The following is a 17,854-nucleotide window of genomic DNA, read 5'->3' on the forward strand; positions in this document are numbered from 1 at the left end:
AAAGAGAGAGAGAGACAAATGAACTGTAGTTTTTGTGTCAAGCGTATGTGTATGTATGTACGTGGGTGTGTGTGTATGAGAAACAATGTATTTCACTGTCACCAGCCTTCCTGCTTCCTATATTTCACCCTGGTGTAGAGCTCTACTGTCTGCAGAACTCCTCCACTCCTGTCCTTCACTCCTCTCCTTCCCTCCTCCTCTCCTTCACTCCTATCCTTCCCCCCTCCTTTCCTCTACTCCTCTCCTCTCCTTCCCTCCTCCTCTCCTCCACTCCTCTCCTTCCCTCTTCTTTTCCTCCCCTCCTTCCCTCCTCCTCTCCTCTCCTCCACTCCTCTCCTTCCCTCATCCTTTCCTCCACTCCTCTCCTATCCTTCCCTCCTCCTCTCCTCTCCTTCCCTCCTCCTCTCCTTCCCTCCTCCTCTCCTCTCCTTCCCTCCTCCTCTGCTGCAACCTCGTTTCAGAACACCCGGGAGCAGCTGTGCCTCTGCATCTCCTCACCCACCAGAGGCACTTTCCAAATGTCACCGGCTTGTTCTCTCAGCGTCTCAGGAACCGATCGAGACCCGGCTGACTGTGACAGAGAGCGACGTTAAACACACACTCGTGATGAGCAGGAGGAGGAGAGACTGAGGGAGAACACTGACTCCAGCTCCTCTTCTTTCTCTCATTTTAAACAGAGAAAGAACTTCAACCGTTTCTGAGTTCCTGTGAATATGTATTTATTTTGACACTAACAGACTCTGTCAGCATTGCTACACCTACCTTGGTAGAAGTGGGCCCTGCCCTCTTTAAAGTAGTTATTTAAGGAATAGTGTATAATATGATAAACATTATTTGTAATTCCCAGTGCTGTTATACTAAATCAGCACTCATGGCATGCCTCTTGTCAAATCAAATTACTTGGGTGGAACTGACTGTGCATAATTGTGTACATTACTGCTGTAAGAAGTGTGAACTTGGTCGAAACTCCAAAATACTTCCAATACTTCAAAATGGCAAAATATTCTCCAGGCAGCACTTTCTAATGCACTCTAAACAAAAACCCCTTGAAAGGGAAAATAAATTAATAAATAAACACTGACCTTTCCATTCAGTCTCAACACTTTGGGAGAGATGGCTGCTTCTTTGCCTGAAATAAAAAGCACTTTCGTGACATTTGTGTTTTTTTTTCATTTCTTCATGTAATTCTGTACAATCCATTTTCCATTCCAATAATAAGATGTGTTTTACTAATGCACTCTTTTAGGGAGGTAGCATCTGTGTCCTCTTGTTGTTCCTGGTAGGAGGTGAGTATTCTTTGCTTACAGGCCGAGCGAGAGTGTGTATGCGTGGGCAGTGTATGGGCAATGTGGGCAGTATGTGTGTGTGTGTATGTGTGTGTGTGTGTGTGTATGTGTGTGTGCGCAGCAGTGTGGGGTGAGAGGATGCTGATGTGAATGTAAATGACCTTCTAAAACAATAGCTCATGGAAAACCTTGAAGTATTCATCAACATACATTCAATTCAAACAGCAACAAAACAAACTGAAGGTTGGGTTGCTGTCCTAATCCCAGATTTGAAAACGAACATGATTGCACTTGCTGCTCCTGCTACTGAGAGACACTGTGTAGGATACAACAAGCAGTGTCTTGTCATTACTACTCCAAATTATTTCCACCCGAGTAAATAGCACCTTCTAATTCTCTGATTGGACATCCAAGATAAGGAAGATGAGGTTCTAAGCCTCTATGCCTCATAGCTGTGTATTCATGAGCAGTGTGATTTATTTGCTTGCTGAGTGAGTGATTTATATGACAGTCAAATCCCATCAGGGGGCCATGGTTTATGATAAGGATGGGGCAAAGTACAAATTGACAAGCAGGTTCCTTTATCAGTGCTACTGTGTGCAGAGAGCATCATGAAGAGGGATGTGCAGGCAATTATCTTGTGTGTGTGTGTTGGAAGTGCAGCAATAATTTCCAACTTAATCACAATATATTCTCTTCTACGGCTTCCCATAAAAGAAAAGACAACTTTGTAGTCAATGTTTTATATTTCCCTATCCTCATTTAATGACACGATTTAAGTGCTTAATAACCATCTACAAATTAACTCCCAATTCAGTCAATTAATTTAAAACATTTAATGTGGCTGGCTGTTGCTTTGTCTCTCTACTGCACTGGTACTGTGTTATAGGAACAATTAGCTAGTGTGTGTGTGTGTGTGTGTGTGTGTGCGCGTGTGTCATGATCCGTTAGTACACAATCCCACTTCTGAAAACCCAGGAGTCCTTTTACATGCGGAGGCCGAACAGTTTAAATTGAAGCATGAAGTGCTGTCAACACACAGACCTTTTTCTCTTCAGCATGACTAATTCAATTCAAACATTCTATCTATGTTGTTTAGAATGATACAGCTGAGAGAGAGAGAGAGAGAGAGAGAGAGAGAGAGAGAGAGAGAGAGAGAGAGAGGGAGAGTTGTCACTTTATTGTATCGTGTTTTCTGGAGCAGTAATGATGTAACGAGTTTAGCTTGGCCTTCCAGGGGTTCAGTATTTGTTGTGGGTTTAGCTCTCGATGGCCCGGAACTACCCAGAGAGGTATGTGAAAGTCATGAGCTCTCATTTTAACGCTCTGCCTCCTGTCAGTTCCTTATCAGGTAAGAGAGGAACACAGCCCAGGGATGAGCCAGGGGTCTGTGTATGTGTGTGAGTGCATCTATGTGTGTGTCTGTGTGTGTGTTGACTAAATGTAAATGTAATGTGTGTCTGTGTGTGTGTTACTGTTATCTGCCTGGAAACATAACTGGAAAACCAATTCCTGGTTCAGCCTCCTGCCTCACCACCTCTGCTGAAGCTCCTCTCTTAGAATCAGAATGAGGGGGGATGGGAGGGTGAGGGAGGGAGGTTGGGAGAAAGGAGGGGACAGGAGGAGGGGAGGGTAGGTGAGAGGTGGAAGGAGGTTGGGGGAGGCGAGGAGGGGACGAGGGAGTCAAAGGGTGAGGGAGGATTAGGGACAGGAGGGTGGGGGAGAGGATGCGGGAAAGGGGGGTCCATTTGAGGGTGACTGACTTTGGGAGAGAGGAGGAAGGGAGGGTGAGGAGGGTGGGGGTGTAGGATTGTAGGTGGACAGTTCTAACAGTATTTCAGTGGTTAGAGTGAAGAAACCATCTGTATTTGACCAGGCACAGACAGTGCTGAACAGCAACATCTCAACTAGAAGTCAGTTGAAAGACAGAGAACAACCGGTGTGGTCGAAAGAAAGAGAACATACATTTAAAGAACAGACGCTGCCTTTTCTATGTTAGGCTATTATTTACATTTAGTCATTTAGCAGACGCTCTTATCCAGAGCGACTTACAGTAAGTACAGGGACATTCCCCCTGAGGCAAGTAGGGTGAAGTGCCTTGCCCAAGGACACAACGTCATTTGACACAGCCAGGAATCGAACTGGCAACCTTCAGATTACTAGCCCGATTCCCTAACCGCTCAGCCACCTGACTCCCTATGTGGAAGCTAAAGAAGATTATCATCTGACTGGCATACACAGAGGAGAGGGAAGAGCCAAGCAATGGTTCCTTTTGTTGAGCTGGATTAATTATCTACTGGAAAAACTGATAAAAGGAAGACAAAGACTGAGTTACCCCCTGCTTGGTCACAGACTCAGCAAGCACATGGTTTTGAAATGCCACAGTCATAATACTGGATGGTAGGAATACTGACGAGGGCTTGGAGAGAGTGCGAGAGAGAGAGAGACAGCTCCTTACTTGATCAGGGAACAATCCTCGAAACAACATTCATCAGCAGCTAATGAACATCAAACGGTAGCTAATGTGAGCTGCGGTTATTAGCCTTTCACACAATGTTCGGTGCTGTTTTCATATAAAGCACTTATTCAGGCGTCATTAGTAAATCTAAAAGCTTGTTCCAGTAGGATGCTAGTGGTTATGTTATAGGAAATGTAAAATGCTGGTTCATTTGTTCACACATAATGAGTAAATCTGTCTGAGTTACAGTAGTAAATTCAACGCTTGGCTGGGAAGGCCAGATACAATGGGTGAGCAATAACGGTCCTCTTGACAATTCACATCTGCATGTACGTTTCTAAAGTCACTGCCTTCATCTGGTGGGAGCTTGAGGAGAAAGAGCACACTGAATATGCTTAAAATGTATATTAGAGGGGTATAGATATTAGAGGGTATGTTAGATATTCTTTAATGCTCCATTTCCGTGCTGGGATTAATTAACCAGTATAGGATAACGATTTTAATTAGTCCTTTCAGTTATGTGAGAAATATAACAGTTGTACACTGATAAGATGAGTGAGTTTCGGTACTCTTCTTCCTCCCATCTAACTCCTTCACCAAATCTGGTTGTTCTGAGTTTGGGTGGAGGTATTTACCATGACTTATGGAGCTGATAAACCACACGATTTCCAAGAACCGCTGACCCCCAAAAGAACATGGCATCGGTCCAGCAAGTCTTCAGCTCCAGTGTTCTGCCAAGAGAAACCCACACGCTCTCCACTTGCCAACCAGCAGGCAGCACTGACTGAGGATGGAGGTGGACAGGAGGAGTGGTTTTTGTTTTGAAAAGTGATCCGGCAAAGAACTATTCCTTTCTTGCTTTGACAGAGGCCTTGTTTATTTCAGAGTTCCCTCTGAGAGCAGAACTCCCCTGTAGTTGGTGTTGATACGTGCTGTGAGAGTAGCAGCAGTGTTCTGGGTCATTAGATGCTCTGGCAGAAGCACTGTACTGTGACAAGCATTCCTGATAGTGTTCCCTTATCTGATTCTCTGACCCTATTTTTGTCGTTGTGACATTTGATTAATCCAAAGGTTCCTTATCCAAAGCAAAATGTAAATGCGTGTAGTAGGTACAGTAGACAACCATGATGCTACACAGCAGATGCTGAATTGTGGTTCAGCTCCTATGTCTATATTGAATAACTAGACTCTTCCCACTGGACTCTTCCCAGGAAGCACCCTTCATCTGTCAGAGATAAGTGATGGCCTTTCTCATAAATTGAATTATATCATACAGTAAGAGCATTGACCTCTTACTTTATACGAAAGCCAGCAGTACTGTGATACTGGCACCGTCTCTGGGCTTTGGAAGGACACCTTGTGGAACCGGCCCCTGAGATTTGCTTTGATAACTGTCTTAATAAAACCAGTTTTATCTGTCCAACAGCTTGCCTTCATTTTACACGTGCTACTGTGGTCTTTATGCGTTTCATAAAACTATCATGAGGAAGGATAAAATAAGACAAGTTATCTCGCCCTCCGCAGAATCCAAGGCACATTTATGTCCCAACCCCCAATTATCTCTCACCGTCAGTGGAACAAAAAAGATGCCTGAGGATGGTACGAGCCTGACAAAGTCTACCTCCCTGAACCCATGGCAGATGTTGACAACCCTACTTAGTGCGATCTGTGACGCTCTTGTCACAGTGTGCATCATGAGAGAGAGAGAGAGAGAGAGAGAGAGAGAGAGAGAGAGAGAGAGAGAGAGAGGACAAGAACAACAGGGTGATGCCAGGTGAAAACCGTTCTCTCTATTCAGCGGAACACACACACACGAGCACACAGACACAAGCAGACACGCACACAGACACATGCACACGCACACACACAAAGACATGCATACACACAAGCACGCATACACAAGCACACGATCACACAAACGCAAGCAGATACACAGACACACACAAGGACAAGAAACATCGCGGGTGGAACACATCTGTGCTGCAAATTAAAACCTCCTCACTCCAACGCTCTCAGACCTCCAGCTGTGTCACAGAACATGGATTACATACAAGCCCACCCATGGGAGATACAGTACAAACTTACAATGTCATATTTTCCTTTCCTTTTCAACCTCCTCCTTCCAAGATCGAAAGGTAGATGTTGACAGCAGGGACTGCAGGTACATATAGATGCAATAGGACTGATGTCATCTGGACTGTCTGGGAGAGACATTGTGACAGCCCACTGAGGAACGCGTTTCTGCACTCCCTTGAACATCCATATTAAAATAGCAGCATGCTCATTTAGAAATGACAGGCTGGCAACACGGTAAAAACCTTTATGCTTTGTATTTCCAGAACTGAAATGAATATGTTATCAAAAGATGCTTTTCTGTATTCTGCACTTGATGTGCTTTGGGAGGACAGGAGAGAACTACTGCGGTGTATCATCGTTTTTTAGTCTTATTTAATGGTAGGAGGGTTGAACAGAGACAGGAAACCAGGCAGCGAGAGGGAGGAAGATATGCAGGAAATGGCCTGAGAGGAATTCAGAACCAAACCCAGGCCCCCTGCGTTATGCAGAACCTGGTCAGATACTGGGGCGCCTCCATAATGTATCATCCTGAGTCCTGTCTGCACTGCAGGCCTTAAACACAAAGATCACACAGCGCACAATTTATGGTAAATCTGGTGCACCGACGACAGGAATAAATCATCGTCCAGCCGCAAACCAGCTCCATTAATTTTAGATCACGCTCACGGAGAATCTGAGCAACTCCACAAATATATGCACCATTGTTTGATCGATGCAGCAGCACATCCACATCTGGGAACAGGGCCCTGCTGCTGACCACCAACCTCGCAGACAGACACCTGCTCAGATGAACTTCCACCCTCAACAAACTACAGCAGAGCATAAGCAAGGATTGTGTGCGTGAACAAGTGTCTTAATGTGAACAATTCGGATAAAGGCGTCTTCTAAATTAATTGAAATGTATGCGTGTGTTTCAAGGTAAAAGTAAAGGAACTTGTCTGATTGTTTCTTGCCCTCTCATTCCCCTTCCCTTCATGCCACTCTGAGACAATCGCTGTGCTCTCCCGTAATTCCCTCTCCTCTCTCCGTCTAATAGTCCCACACTTACCAGAATAGACAGCTAGAAGTGAGTCGTTAGCCAACGCTGGGATCGCAGCTCAGGCAGGCTCAGGGGACACTGTTGTTATCTAAGAACCAATCACATGGACCAATGGTGAGAGAAAAAGAGAGACCTTGGAGGGAGACTCCTTGGTGTTTCCAGTGCCATCATCCCAGGCTAAGCCCCTGTCAAGAGTGCGTCTCTAGAGATCTGAAGAAACTTTAGTGAAGCTGCAGATTCAGCAGCCCGAGATGCTAATGTGGTGATCCCAGAGCAGCTTGCTTTGGGCCAATCCAACTGCACCCCAGAGGGAGGAAGAAAGAAAGAAAAAAACATAACGGTGAGCCAGAGCTGTGTTGAGTACTGTAAAATGTACAACTAGGATCAGTCATTCATCCTGCTTTGGTTTGTTTTCAAACAGGATCAGGAACCAAAGGTGGCATGTCGGATCTGATCATCCCCTGGTGGGATTAAAGATTCAATGGCTTTCGTTGGATAAATGATTCACAGAGGAAAGCAAGGAGGGGGCATCCTTGGGACGTACACTGTTCGTGGCTGACTTTGACCTCTTCTGCGGAGGTGCAGTTCTGTCAGACTGGTGGCTAAGGGTTGGAGTCATAGAAGCTTAGAAGTATTAGCCTGGTTGAAGTAGCAACAGACTTCTGGGTCAGACGTACATACTTCTTCAAATACACTGAGGTGTTGAGGCATGCTTGATTTATCTCGCTGGGAGCCACAAAGCCTGTGGCCAACAAAATAGCCTCTAAAGGTCTAGCCCTGCAATCTAAATCACCTACACTTCAAGTGTTTGGGAAGGATGCTACAGATGTGTATCACCTAGGGAATGAACCGGATAGGCTCTCCTTCTGCCCTTTCAGGATGATGTCATCTACAACAAACAAGCTACTTGATGAGTAGCATTACCTCAGACGTTTAGACATGAGATCATCTTCGCTCCCCTGCGAACAGAGTGGCCTATTCCCTCATCTTCTTGCCCTAGAAACATTTAAATAATTCACTCACAGAGAAAATAAGCAGTAACTGGGTAATTTTGGCATAAAGGTCTCTACTGAATCAATCTCCTTTTCCCCTGTTTTTTTTTCAGTTATTTACTCTCATCTACTTTCCGTTTTTTGTTGTCCTCAAAGGTTGCTGTTTGATCTCATAACACCGTACACAGAAAATCGATACCCTCTTTCCATTTCTCTCTCTCAATATTCAAAGGATTGTTTCCTGAAGTTGAGCAAGTGTATTGCTCAAGTATTTCAATTCAGAGAAATCTCTGAGAGCAAAGTGAAGCAATATGGTTTTTTTCACATCAGGAAACTTTGACTCTGTTGGAAACCTTGATTTGATATACAGTTGGCAGTTCCTTGTGAGATAAATTGGGTTACAATTCGACTTTCCTTTTCTCTCTACAAGACTTCCTTCTTTCTAGAATTGGATGGACTCTAACAATCACATGGAACAACCTTCCATTAGTGTGATGATATAGCTGATGAAGATATCTCAAATATAGCTGGACAATAGCCTATCCACTACCACCCTAAAGAGTATGAATGAGACAGTTGGAGAGGTCTGAACCCTCAGCAGTCTGCCCACTGTCAGGTATAGGGTTGTCAACTTTCTCAACCCCAAATGAGGGACACTTTCTTCCAGGTGCGCACACGCACATGCGCGCGCACCAACAGCTGAAAAACAATAACGGAAATCGCAAGCTTTCATTAGCCATACCATAAACCTACTAATTTCAGTGTAATTTTGGCAAACCACTAATAGCTACTCGCTTGGATGTATTGTTCAAAGTAATAGTCAAGGCAATTATTACAAGTTTCTCCTTTTGACACACAATAACGCTCACCTCACCAGTGGCCAGTTCACACACACTGTCACCAACAAGCAACAACCGTGTCCCATAGCAACGTTTGCGTGAGTTTTGGCGCGTTTACAGTAGCCTATTATTGTCCGGTGAGGCTGTGATTGGAATACGGGACTGGAGCTGTCCCTGACGGAACAAATCAAAATTACCCATAATTCGAGATGTCCCGGACAATTCGGGACGGTTGGCAACCCTAGTCAGGTACATGATGTTTGAAGAACAGTAGATCATCACATCTACACACACATATAGTGCTGTAAGACAACTGTATCAAAGTTGTGAGCAGGAAAAACATTGTTAACACATCAGTGAGGTTAGCTTTGCTGTATTCATATCAACTTCCTGAATTTATAGGCTACATACCACATAAAACCCTTTTTGGAATGGTCATCTCCTCTAAACTTGGCTGCCTGTTGTTATGGGAGTGAAAGGATCCTCTGAGGTGTCTGGAGAAAATTACCTCCAAACCTACGATGTAGGCTTATTGTTCAACAGGACAACAAGTGGGCTGTGATGTTGAACCTGGGGGTGCCAGTTTGTTTTGGAGGGAGAAGGGGGAGAATTCTAATCACCCCAGAGACACGTTCAACAGGATGTTGCTGTCAGAAGGCTAAACTGTTGGTGACTGATGTCACCACATAAATATTCATCTGTAGACAGATAGTTCACAAACAGCGACAGGGCCAGAGTGGCAAAGACGGAGTCAGAAAATAAATAAGTTCCATTCTGAAGAATACAACAGTCGTGGCGGCGCCGATGGAAAGTGTGAGCCTTATAGCCCGTTTCCATAGCGATAGGTCTCTGGTCGGCCCACACGACATTATTTGATACAGCATTTGATACAGCGTACAACGTCGTCTTTTAATTCTTCCTTTTTTTGTTTTTCTCATCCGCTCAAGATTTAGGATGTCGAAAAAACAATACGTTTACAGCGTTGTTGCTTGCTAGGTGAAGCAAGAGCAGGATAACGCTGAGTCACCACACTCATTTATATTCTCATCTTTTAACTGTGCATACGGATCGACAGTGAATCATCTTCGGGGAGGGTGCCCATTACAGCTTTTAAGTGTGCTCACATTTAAATGTGCTCACACGACGGAGATAGTTGTGTAATGTTTTGACGCTGTGACTGTGATCTTGACTTTGATTGATGATGGGGACTGAATGAGTGATGGATTATGATGAAACATAGATGAATTCCTCCTTTTACCAGAGGGAGGTCAATTACTTGTCTTGCATGACATGTCATTCTGAGCCCACCAACTCGCCCATCAGAAATGTGATTGTGTGGCGAGACATCATGAGCGTGTGTATAAAGGGAGTGGGAGTCAGGTGGCTGAGTGGTTAGGGAATTGGGCTAGTAATCCAAAGGTTGCTGGTTCGATTCCTGGCTGTGCCACATGACGTTGTGTCCTTGGGCAAGGCACTTCACCCTACTTGCCTCCGGGAGAATGTCCCTGTACTTACTGTAAGTCGCTCTGGATAAGAGCGTCTGCTAAATGACTAAATGTAAATAAAAGGTCTTAGATTGGGTTTTACTTAACATATAAATACAACTTTGTTACTGTTTTATTATAATAAAAATACCCAGTAACCTGGACTGTCCAGGCTACAGCCTACGTCACGAGTATCATTATCCTACATTGGAATACAGAGCAGTACAAGTTATTAATTTAAGATTTAAAATACGAAAACAATTCATTCATTTTAAATGGCCTGGGGCCACAGTCAGTGAGCCTTGAGCAGGAGAGAAAGTCAACTATCCTATCTGTATGTGGCACCTCCCTGGGGTTACATGATTGCGATTTCAGCAACTCTCCTAACTCTACTCCCCACAAGTCTAAAAAGTTAGCTATGCTATTATAAGACAGTACAGTTAGCATTATTATCCTCATGGTCAGTCTACATTATGAGACAGGAAGTGAGTGGCCTTACACATTCACGGCGACAGAGGATCAACTTAGAGGCTGTTAACAAGGAGTTGTGGGTCAATTTTTTTTTTTACAGAAAAGTAATTTGTGTGTTTTCTAGATATTTTACATTGTGATATTTTTCAATAGATAAGTGTGTGAGGCAGAGCATTTCCATAGCCTATCCCTCAGCCAAGCAATCAGGGGCACTTAACTGATTCTCACGTTTTGTTTTGCTGCATTGCAGTAGTCCTTTCCTCTGAGCCCTCACAGTGGGAGGGAGGTAGAATAAGCTGTCCGACAGTTCCTTAAATTCATCACACACAGACATACAAATGTATAAATGATTCACTGTCTGGAATTTAAAGAGTGCAATTTGAGGAAATCCAGATAACCCCTTCTTATTCGTTCATCCACTTATTCCTCAGGCAAAATCAGTTCCATAATATCCATACAGCTCCCCTCCCCAATCTTTCATTTTGCTTCAGTTATGAGACGTGGTTGCTTTTATGACACACCATACATCCATCAGAAATATCAATATTAGGGTATGGGCTTTTATTGAAGTGATTTAGCCACATGTCTCAGTGTTCTGCAGTAATGGATGAAAGCATGTCAGTAGTGGTGGAGAAAGATGGCTTGGCTGAGAAGGTGTGGCCAAGATCACAGTATGGATCAGCCCTGTGGGGGTGGATCCAGTTTATCCATCCAGCTTCCTGAAGTCCTCTGGCCATACACTTAAGGTTTTTGGTAAGCATATATTATAAATCAAAATAGAGGCGTATCTGAGGCAATTACAGCTGCAGAAATTGTGAGATTTACATTTAGTCATTTAGTCATTTTACATTTAGTCATTTAGCAGACGCTCTTATCCAGAGCGACTTACAGTAAGTACAGGGACATTCCCCCGAGGCAAGTAGGGTGAAGTGCCTTGCCCAAGGACACAACGTCAATTGGCACGTCCAGGAATCGAACCTTCAGATTACAAGCCCGATTCCCTAACCGCTCAGCCACCTGACTCCCTGAGATCCTAGGTGGAAGAATACAGGGGCACATTCACTGCACACTTGGCCTCTTTCACTTAGCAAGGATTAATAGGATTTAGTTTCAGACTTAACATGAAGAGGATAGATGGTCATGGGGGAATACTTCCCGACACAGCAAACGACACAGCAAAGTCTTGCAATCAAGTAGACCACACGGCAGTTAATTTGTTTGGGCATTCCAAAACACTTGATCAGCTTCCTCACACAATTTATTTTGTTTGCCTCTGGGCTCTCAAATTGCCCAACTTTGTGCATCAATAACAGTCATTCATCTCTGTTGTTGCTGTAACATCAAATCTGATGTTTGTCAGGGTGGCCTACCCCTGCCAGAGCAACTGAGCGGCATGAATCGAAATATAGTTCATAATTTAGGTTGGAGTTGACTCGCTACAAAAATGTTAAGGGTTGCACCAGCTGAAATGTTACCTAGGTTTGGATAGCTAAACGTTACGTTAAACCAGGCTACGTTACAATTTACTCCAAAATTCAGTCAAATTCAACCCAGTCCTGGCCTTCATCGATGGTAAAATAATCACACAACAGAGTTTGTGTCGTTCCGCATGGTCAGTATGGTGAGAGGCTGTGTAGGACAAAATTCATTCTCCGCCTCTCACAAACCACCATTCTCTCTCACACTCCAAATCATACACATTTGCATCCTCAGCTGGAACCCTCCAGCAGCACAGTCCTGCTACCAAAGCCTCCTCGGGATGACAGAGAACATACGCCAAGCAGAAAGAGTGTCCGTAAATCTAATTTATATGTATTAAATGAGAGTTTAATATGTTTTCTTTACATTACATTTAGTCATTTAGCAGACCCTCTTATCCAGAGCGACTTACAGTAAGTACAGGGACATTCCCCCGAGGCAAGTAGGGTGAAGTGCCTTGCCCAAGGACACATCGTCATCTGGCACGGCCGGGAATCGAACTGGCAACCTTCTGATTACAAGCCCGCTTCCCTAACCGCTCAGCCACCTGACTCCCACAGTCAGACATACTTTTCTTATATTTTTCCTTCACATTGGACACAGTGGACTTCACATTTTTTCCTACTTATTGACGACTTTAATATATGTAGCCCTAATTATGTTTGTACTTTATACTTTGTAAGTATACTTCAAGTATAACATGTTTTCGCTTGGGCTGTCAGCCTGTTAATGTACTCAAGTCTGGTTTCTATCCTATGTTGTTTAGAAACAACTTTGCTCTTTCTTCTATATAACAGGAGCAAATTCCTGTCATCTGTAGATTAGTGCCACTGCTTGATTTCATTTCTGTTGAGAGATGACGGGCAAATTATAATTCCAGGCTGAAATTATGTCTATGGATGTGTTGCAGGTCATCCTCCAGTGACACTTTAAAAATATTTATATATGCAAAATATTTCCATGTGCAATATTTGTATGTCGCTTTGGATAAAAGCATCTGCTAAATGAATAAAATGTACGATAATTTAAATAATAAAGCACATATTACACTTTTCATGGTTAAACCTTTTAGTATAAGTATACAAACACCATGTGTTGATTTTGAGTTCCTCAGCTCCAGATGAGAATACTTTCCACATAGACTAAATACTAATATTAATAATGAGTGGTGTGTGGGAGGCTGAAAGATAATACTGTAATCTGTGCTGCAAATGGCTTTATGGGAGATTTCACACTTGTTGATGTGGGCCACGACTAAAGTCAACCCACGTCGCATTTAGACAGAGTTTTGGCCCTGATTCAGATTTCATTGGAGCTCATCTGGACAAGGCTTGGCAAAAAATTACAATCCATTTACACTGAAATTTATCCAAAAGTCCTCCACCCCTTTCAATGGACTGTATTGTTTTCCTGGCTCAGATCCTGTCCTGTTCAATCCTAAAGGCTGAATCAACGCCAAGCCAACCTCAAATGCAACATTATGATAACAACCTACAATACTATAAAAGCCTATCTGGTTGAAATCCTCTTACGTTTCATTTTACTCCACCTTGTGTCTTGTCAAAGCCCATGCTGCTTAACATCAAAATATGCCAAAGATTATTATGAATTATTCAGATACTGTTTGCCATCATGCTTGTGTTAAGACAGGCTGTGTGACAGTTTTTTTGTGGTTGTTTGGATTTTGAATAGTTTGGTATCGTGATAGTGCCTTAAAATCTCAGTAGGAATCAACACTGTTTGCTGAGCAGAAAGTGTAGGTTTTACTGCAGAGTCAAAGTGCTGATTCAGTGAGTTTGGATTAAAGATTACTATTGATAAAGACGGCATTGGTACCACCACATAATACCCTAAAGGTTTCCTATCTTTTCCTGCAGATACTAAAACATACTGTAATCTGCTCTTCACTGAACTTTAATCATAGAGACTGATCTGTTGCAACAGTTATTTGTCATGCTACATGATTTATCGATACCTAAACTGTTACAGAATCCATCATTCAGGACTGAACTGAAACACGATTGCCTGTTTTTGAGTGTGAGAAATGTTTTTACTGTCTGAGATGGGAAGAGAAGGTTGAGAAGAAAGAGCTGTTTTATGTTTTTTTCTTCTCCGTGTCGACAACAAGCTGGAGTCTTTGATGGGCATTTTGAGTCATTAAAGATCCGTGGCCACATCTTTTACTCTGACACGGCTGACATCTGTCTGCAGGGGGCTTTGCTTGGAGCAACAGAAATCCCTTTCATGTACAGAATTAAATCTATGTGATGGTGGGCTGTAAGTCAAAGGGGTTGAAATATGAATCAGTAGACCTATACTGCATGAGTGTATGATTAAAAAACTGTGTTCTAAGTAACATACGTGATGGTGCACTTCTACACAGCCATCATTGAGTCCATCATCACCCCTTTCATCTGGTACGCTGCTGCCACTGCCAAGGACAAGAGAAGACTGCAGCGTATCATCCGCACTGCTGAGAAGGTGATCGACTGCAATCTGCCTACCCTCGAGGACCTGCACACCTCGAGGACCCTGAGGTGAGCGAGGAAGATTTTGGCCAACCCCTCCCACCCTGGCCACTCCCTGCTCCAGCTACTCCCCTCAGGCAGAAGGCTGCGGTCCATCAGGAACAAAACCTCACGCCATAAGAACAGTTTCTTTCCATCTTCTACTGGCCTCTTCAACAAGGCCAAGGACTCCCATTGACATTCATTCATTATTTAACCCAGTATCTGATTGCACTATTGCACTATGTTGACCACTCATGCTGCTTATCCTTATTCTTATATTTATTTTATTTTTAAATTGTTTTATTCTTGGATTGTTTAGTTCTTGGGAATAGTTAAAATGTACCTTTACTTAACTTAAGATTCGTATATGTTTAGTGTTTGCACCTCCCTGCCACAGTAAATTCTGTGTTTGTATAACATACATGGCGAATAAACCGAATTCTGATTCTGAATTCTGTTTTTTTTCTTTACTGTCAATTCCCTCACGTTTCTGTAATTATTTTGCAGACAGGTTCAGCACACAGTGTTGTAATGTACTCACTAAGAATTAAACTCCAGCTCTTTCCAGCCCAAGCCCATGAGTGTTACCATTTGATCTTTGAAGTCTGTGAGCAGAATGTGGGTATAAAAACCCCTCAATCGGAACCTCTTCATCACAGAAGCATGGCTCCAAATGACCTCTACACTTCAAGGTTTTTTCCCCTTGGATTTTGCTCCAGTTCCAATTATTAAAAAAACAAACTGTGTATTTTGTAATCCTGACAATGTTTTGGAATTGAAGCATATAAAACCTCAGAGGGGGATTTAGTCAGTTCTGTTCAACATCTGAGAGCCACGGATCAAGAATTATTGTAGTTCATAATGGTTGTAACTGAATTACATGAAGGAACATCTGTGAGGATTGAAAACACAAATTTTATAAGAACTTCAAAAGATAGACTCCTCCTTCTGGCTCTACGTCTTTGAAGTCTACTCGCTCCTTTCCAGAGCGCTTGTATCCTCCTCGTGTCACGCTGAGCCCAGCTATGGTTTTAACACAGCCAGACCTGCCCATGTCTGTTGTCAGAACTGCATGGAAAACAGCCAGCCAGTAATCTTCATGCAGAAACAAAACACTAAAGTTGAGTCATACAGAATTGGCTAATTAGAGAATGATTTGTAGGGTCTTCCAATGCATCTAAATTCACAGTGGAGTTGTTAGTATCTCACTGGGTTTTAATTGGGATATAACATAATTAGTTGTCTGGCGAGTGTCAGATTAATTCCAACATGTGTTTTATGCTTGTGCTTCAGCAGAGGAGTGCGATGCCATCATTAGCATACATGAGATGTCTCAGATTTCACTGCCAGGAGAAGTTGTGTTGGTGATGTACACATGTTCTAACAGTGTGCTTCTCCAACAACAGATTCCATCAATTTCCAGAACAAGGGAAAGAAAGTCTGTGGGAGAGATTTTTTTTACAAATGTTAAAACTCCAAACAAACTAAATATTTGGATGTAAACTGTCACTCTTGCAGAGGAATTTATTACCTTTTGAATGAAATGTGTATGACAAGATTATTGAAAAGTAGTTACTCACAGAATGTAATAACAACAACATTTAACATGGGAAGTTCAGCCTACAGAAAGTGTCGTTTTTATTGCCAAGGTGTAATATTAAATTCATATTTAATCTTCTGGGAAACAGGTTTTTTAAACAACTCAAGATGCTCCCAAAGCAATAGTACTGTGTATATTTTCTAAAACAGTATTGCAGTGAACAAGCAATGAAAACAAATATGATGCTAAACTAAGATAATCAACTGCCATTATATATTCTAATTGCCATGCATATAATATGTTTAAATATAAATAGTAACAAGTAGGATTTTGGTAGTAAACTATTAAAAAGTTTATTTGTAGGGATGCAGCTGTTTGGTTTTGGCCTTCTTTGAGAGACCCACCCTGATTGGACGAGAGCAAGTTTTTAAAGGCTCCAGTCTCTGGTTCTGTTCAGGCTTTCCTGCTGACAGGAAGACAACCACACACAACACTTGATTACTCTCTCTCTCTGTAATACATTCTGTATACTGGTTCTAGGTTTCAGACCGGACTAGTAAGTTGGTGGCTCCAAATCATCACTGCTACATTAGCTTTGATCGCAGCTACGGTAAGACTTACATCTGGACAACTCCACCACACAATTATGGACCCCACTCATCATCCACAACATAAACACACTGACCAGCCAGCAGCCAGTCTACAACACTGCTACATTTCCAGACCATTGGTTTAAATGTGGTCACGTAAACTGGGAGTCACATCATGAACCTTTGAAGAAAATCGATCTTCTCATAGTGTGTGCTAGTCCTTATTTCTCCAGCCTGTGGTACTGGACGTGACTTACTTGTGTTGAACTGATCGAGGCAGGAGAGAAACATGAAGGCTGGGTCCCAGGATCGTCCTCTCTGCTCAGCCTCCCTGGGCTCTGTAGGGACAATATCGACACACCAACATCAACAGGCTGAGAGAGATCCTCTCCTAAATTGCACACATAAATTGTTGTGATAGTTTTGTTGATACTGCCATGACAGTGATCTTTTTCTGGAGATCATTTAGGGATTTTATGATTTATGTAAGATAACTTTCTTTTTATCTTCCATAAATCTTCTTAAATAATATTATGAATTGATTGATCTAATCTTGTTATCTTAGTCGTAGGCTAAAACATCAACCATAACTTCTACCACATACGGTAACTACTATGTCAAAACACAGAATAACCATGACTTAGCAATAACAACACTAAACCCAGTCTACCTAAGATCTCTTCCCCACCTTTCTGCTTGACTGAAGAGTACATGAGCTCCTCTCCCTCTGAGAGCAGGCTGCAGTCAACTGGCACCTCCTGCTCACTGTCCAGGCCCTCAGCAGCACATGCCTTCTCTGGTTCAGCACGACTGGTTTTCAGAGTGCCCTCATCATCTCCCATGGACGTGTCTCTGGGTGGCCCTGCAGCTGGGCTGCGCGGACGGTCACTGAAGCGTGAAGCAGAAACGTACTCTTCGCTGGGGCTAAGCTCTTTCCCAACGCATAGCTCAATGACTGCAGCTTCTCCTGAGTCATGGCTGATCTCAAAGTATAAACTCAGCTCTTCAATGACCAGATCGAATTTCTCCTTCATCTCGAATCTGGGGTAGTCATTGTCATCGTCGCCCGTATTGATAGAGGACAGTTTAA

General features: G+C 43.0%; 1 protein-coding gene across 2 annotated transcripts; it reads right to left on the reverse strand.

The window, feature by feature from the left end:
* Nucleotides 1-16,259: 16,259 nt before the first annotated feature.
* LOC134024922 (RAD51-associated protein 2-like) lies at nt 16,260-17,854 on the reverse strand. 2 transcript variants are annotated; one of them, XM_062467666.1, is made up of 3 exons: nt 17,453-17,854; nt 17,022-17,102; nt 16,260-16,637 (listed from the first exon to the last, which is right to left on the reverse strand). In XM_062467666.1, exons 1-3 carry the CDS (start codon nt 17,796-17,798, stop codon nt 16,528-16,530), a joined length of 537 nt encoding a protein of 178 aa, XP_062323650.1. In that variant the 5' UTR covers nt 17,799-17,854; the 3' UTR covers nt 16,260-16,527. The 2 variants fall into 2 exon arrangements, with proteins under 2 accessions (XP_062323650.1, XP_062323649.1); XM_062467665.1 differs by having other exon boundaries at nt 16,260-16,640.

Source organism: Osmerus eperlanus, chromosome 8, assembly GCF_963692335.1.
Source record: "Osmerus eperlanus chromosome 8, fOsmEpe2.1, whole genome shotgun sequence".
In the NCBI taxonomy this organism is placed as follows: domain Eukaryota; kingdom Metazoa; phylum Chordata; class Actinopteri; order Osmeriformes; family Osmeridae; genus Osmerus; species Osmerus eperlanus.